At 36.4% G+C, this 5,059-nt stretch overlaps 1 protein-coding gene across 1 annotated transcript in view; it reads left to right on the top strand.

Annotated features, from left to right (window-relative positions):
* The first annotated feature begins 936 nt into the window (after positions 1-936).
* Positions 937-5,059, top strand: part of LOC113228342 (EEF1A lysine methyltransferase 2) — a 26,278-nt gene continuing 22,155 nt past the window's right edge. The window contains exons 1-3 of the mRNA XM_026461607.1: positions 937-1,075; positions 1,333-1,530; positions 3,645-3,781. Of these exons, the coding sequence (XP_026317392.1) occupies positions 1,335-1,530; positions 3,645-3,781 (333 nt within the window). The 5' untranslated portion in view covers positions 937-1,075; positions 1,333-1,334. The remainder of the gene's footprint in view (positions 1,076-1,332; positions 1,531-3,644; positions 3,782-5,059) is intronic.

The following is a 5,059-nucleotide window of genomic DNA, read 5'->3' as shown; positions in this document are numbered from 1 at the left end:
ACCGGGCAAACAATTTGCAATCCTGACATGACCATTTACGTAATTTTTTTTTTTTAAATTTATTAAGGCTTTGGCAAAGCCATTAGCCTAAACATGAAGTTTAATTATGTTTCTGTAAATATGGCCGCCACAAAGAGGATAGGCAATTTGAGGCGGCGTGCTTGGATTGACTCGGGGTTTCTTAAAACGGGCCGATAAGTGTATTTTAGTTCGAGATTCGTATAATTTCGCGTTTTAATCTTCGATTAAGGCACAATAGCACTATCCTATTCCACTTTAAACTAGATTTCACAAAATAATTGAAAGTCAAAATAAAAACGACACTTTTCCCTCCAAAAGGTCCAGAGCGAATCCCATTTACGTAACTAAAAACTGTCAAACATTTTCGGCAAGTGTGACACTCTCCTTGGCGACTCTCGTCCAAAGAGACTGCCACAGCCAGCCGGTGATAATAGACGGCTTCTAAAGCCGCTACACCACGGAGTGAAGAAACCGAACTTAAAAACAAAAATTAGCCTATTGAACAAAATCACTAAAATCTTTAAAACGCATGTCCTGACCGGGTCGTAAGCGGAGTGCCGGGCGAGGGTACATTTGTACCCCCACCTGCTGTGCCACCGACTAGGCATCCCCTGGCTACAGTCCCGCCGCAGTTACCGTCTTCAGTTCCTTCAGACAAACCAACCAGCCGCCACAATACTTTTTGACTGTTTTTATTTAGCAAAATTTTGGTAGTTGCTTCCGCTGCGCTGCCTTGTTCGGTTTCATATTCAATTTTTCAAATTAAACGTGTTTTAATCTGCATGTAGGTGTTTCCATCACAGTCCACCCGCCAATACAACTCTAAGGTTTGACACAATACTGCCAAGTCTTGGTGAATTTATCTTTTTCTTCATAGATTATATAGTCATGAAATAATAATTGCATGCTCCGGAACGTAAGTGTCAAAGTAAACACCTCCGACAAGGATAATAAAGCTCGTTAAAACAGTTGAAGTTGAAGTTGAAAACAAACTTTTCTAACATTTTTGTGCAAAATCATTAAGTTATTAAAGCGGAAAGCTCCAAAATACCTGGTTAGTATTTTTAGCATTATTTCTTTTAATAGAATTGAACGACAGCAATCTAACCTCCAAGCCACTTTTTTATGGTATTTCCCAAACCTGGATTATGTTTAGAGCTTAAGTGTAGTGTTTTTCTAGAGAATCCTGGCACCATCCTCATCCACTTGCCCTACTTTTAAGACGAGTTCCAGAGAACAAGCGGGAAAAATCTCTATCAAATCTCTGTGATCTATTATTTGTTCCATTCTCAATCTAAATTGTTGTTCCAGCGATGTCGGACACTGAACTGGATTCTTCAGAACTAGGCACTCATGAATACTGGCAGAGAACTTATACAAAGGAGATATCGAATTATGATGACCATGGCGACACTGGCGATGTCTGGTTCGGGGAAGACAGTGCCATCAGGGTCATTGATTGGATATGCCGATGTGATTTAGAGAAAGACATTGCTGTTGTCGACTTAGGTAACTGATGGTTGTATATTAATTAGTGTTGTGTGGCGGTAGTTTAAAAAATGTTATGTGGGTGGACGAAGATTCGACCGCCGAGATGGAGATGTAAACACCGTATCATCAGTCAACCCGTGACCACGGCCAGTGCAACCTGGCCTAAGCCTGGTTTACTCCCATTCCCAAATGTTTGTATAATAATGGATGATTTATTCTAGAACATTATATAGGTAATCTATCACAAACTCAGTTTTTTTTAAAATAAAGTTAGATCAAATTTTCATTATACCAAAAATCGAATTATAACGAAACTGTTATTCTTTCAGGATATGTTGGATGTTTATCACAAAGACACGATTAGGTTTAGTTAGGTTAGTTTAGTTTAGTTAGTTAGGTTAAGTTAGGTTTAAAAGAAAAAAACATTTATCTCTCAAAATTACTTTCGAGGTTATGAATTCAAGGAAACGTTATTTCTGTAAAAAGTCATTTCGGACTTCTGATAGGTAACCCATTATATCAACTGCCTCCGTGGCTGAACGATTACTATGCTAGACTGCCATGCAGAGGTCCCAGGCCAGGAGAAATATTTGTATGGCCTACATTTGTTTCTCTCGTGAGTTTGGGTGTAATCTGTGGTTGTCTATGTGTGTGTCCATGGCACCTGCGACACGGGGTTTCCCTAATGCGGGGCTATGTTGAGTGTGCATTATTATTATAACTTTTTGTTATATGACTTAATAATTAATCATATTTTACTTTTATACAAACATATTGTTCCACCGTAGAGTACATGGATATGATCTTGTAATATATGTTATAATTTGTGAGGTTATTTATTAGGTGTAAAATTTTATTTTACAGAAATGGATAAATTTTTTATTATTTATTTTTTATAATATCAAGTGACGGGACGAACAAGTCGTGCGCCTGGTGGTAAGCGACACGCCTGTCCATAACAGTTGCAGTGCCACTCAGAGTTTTGTTAGTTCTCCCGTCACCCTGAGACATAAGTTGACAAGTCCCATGTGCCTGTAATTTCACCAGCACCCTTACCCTCCAAAACCGGAACACAGTAACGCGGACATTACTGCTTGACAGCAGAAATAGGTAAGCTGGCAAAACTACCCTGGACAAACTGTTTCACAAGGAAGTATACTCTATAAATTACATAAACTTAACACATGTGATCATGATTTTGATATAATTATTATTATATTATTTAATATGTTTCTACATTATTTCACATAACTACATTAACTATGTACAAATTATGTAGTACATAACTTGTACTGGATATTTGTATTTTTTTTTAAATGCAACTTTACTATTTGTAATGATTCTTGTAATACAATTATTGTAAAGTTTACAAAATAAATAAATAAATCTTTTTTTATTAACTTATATTATACAGGCAATAAATTACTTCATCTATAACATCATAGCATCCTGAAGACCATAGGTCTACCCGAGCTCAATCCATCTGGCTCTGTCCCTTGTCAGCGTAGGCCATAGGGGGCCAGTTAGATTTTTAAAGTCATCAGTCCGTCTTTTAAAGGGACAACCTCTGTTCCTCTTGATATTTTCTCTTGGTAACCATTCTGTTACCTTTTTGGTTCACTTTTCTACTCCTTACCTGTACATAAAATACCATATAAAAGAATTAGAGACCATTACAAAAAATCTAAATAGTTATAATTATTAATACAAAGATCGAACACTCAGAAAAAATTCCTTCGATCCGGCCGGATTCGAACCGACGTCTTCTAGCTTACCGTGTCAGACGCTATACCAACTAAGCCACGGAACGAACCAGCGGACCTCACGAATTTTTCTATATGCTTGCGTCGTGTCTTTGTATTTGGTTTTAGAAATCTATGAAAGATTTATCACCCAGTTAGTACCTTTACAGTTACCAGTCCTGGCGAGAGATGTCGCTATTAATGTCGCTGTATTTGAAATTTTTTTTTAATTGATATTCAATTATTTTTTGTGAAATTACTCCACTAGTTTGTTATAATTATTAATACAAAGATCGAACACTCAGAAAAAATTCCTTCGATCCGGCCGGATTCGGAATCTTATTAAGTGGACTCTTTTTTATAAAAAAAACTCTTTTTATATTATTCCAGGATGCGGTAATGGGTACACACTTTCAGAATTAGCCAGAGAAGGCTTTGTGAATCTCCTAGGCGTTGATTATTGTAAGGAAGCTGTAACGTTGGCTGAAAAAGTGACTAAACAGGAATACCCCTTCATTAGATATCAGGTAAGACAATTTGTTTTCATTCATTGATTCTAACAGCACGAGAGCTCCTTGTAAACGAGTTCATCCAGGGTAATGCTGTCACCATACCTTTTTCGGTCATCAAGCAGTAATGCAAACAAGCGTTATTGCATATCAGTTTTGAAGGGTGATAGTGAAATCATCTAAATACACTTTTAAAAAACATTTAAAATCTGCTATATTGGCCAAATAAAGACGGGGTATTATGCCTTTGCATTTCGCGCCTGAGGTGTCGTAACCGACAGATTTATTATTATTTTAGTAAGTAAATTAATTGCTAACCCGATAACAAACAATAATCAACTTTTACTTTAGTTACTTCCATAGTATAATGTCCTACGGGATTCTCACGTGGGGTAAAGCGGCAGATATTCAAACCATATTTGTATTGCAAAAACGAGCGATTCGTTCTGTGTACCGTCTAGGCTCTCGGGTTTCTCTCAGAGAAAAGTTTAAGAAGACTGGTATCATGACTGTGGCATCACAGCACATTTACTGAAATATTTTATATGCCCGTACAAATATCCATAATATTAACCTTAGAGCTAAGTCCAAACTCTTTTATGGGGAACTCTATACGTTTTTAAGATTCCGGAGCATATATTAAGTTTATCATTTCCTAAGTTTAAAAACTACATTAAAATATTTTGATCGAAAAATCATATTACAAAATTGAAGACTACGTGTTAGATAAAGATGTATGGAAAGACGACACGGCTCCAGAATCCACACAAATTTCATTCAAAGTGTATTCCATAGCATTTAAGTTTGTTTGAAAAGAGCAATCCCTAGAGTTTCTTACTCGTTCTTCTCAGGGAGGTCAACGTAGTGAACGAGCAGTAGCTTAAATGTGACGTTTTCAAGTGTAAATTTATTTTACCTATGGAATAAATAAACTTGACTTTGACTTAAAAATGTTTGCTTCCTTTGTTTTGTTTTGTAATTTATTATTTTATTGTTTGTTTTAAGTTTGTAATTTATTATTTGAATCTTTAATTCTCCGTAAGTACACTGTACAGTATATTTCATACACACATGCTTCGTGTACACAGCACACTCATTTGCACAGACAACAATCTTTATTCACCTCTCATTTTAATGTTCCGCGTTACCTTTTGGGAGGTAGCTGAAAATCAGCGCGTCGTTTTTGGCGACGGTTTTACTTTGAGCTGCGTCCTATACGCCATGACAACACACTTGGTACACTTTTCTATTATAACTTGATTTGATTTTGTATTTGCTGACGTATTAAACCGAACC

The sequence above is a fragment of the Hyposmocoma kahamanoa genome, unplaced genomic scaffold, assembly GCF_003589595.1.
Source record: "Hyposmocoma kahamanoa isolate Upper Pololo Valley unplaced genomic scaffold, ASM358959v1 227, whole genome shotgun sequence".
Lineage (NCBI taxonomy): Eukaryota > Metazoa > Arthropoda > Insecta > Lepidoptera > Cosmopterigidae > Hyposmocoma > Hyposmocoma kahamanoa.
Note: the sequence above shows the minus strand (reverse complement) of the source record. Positions and strands in the feature narration are given on the sequence as shown.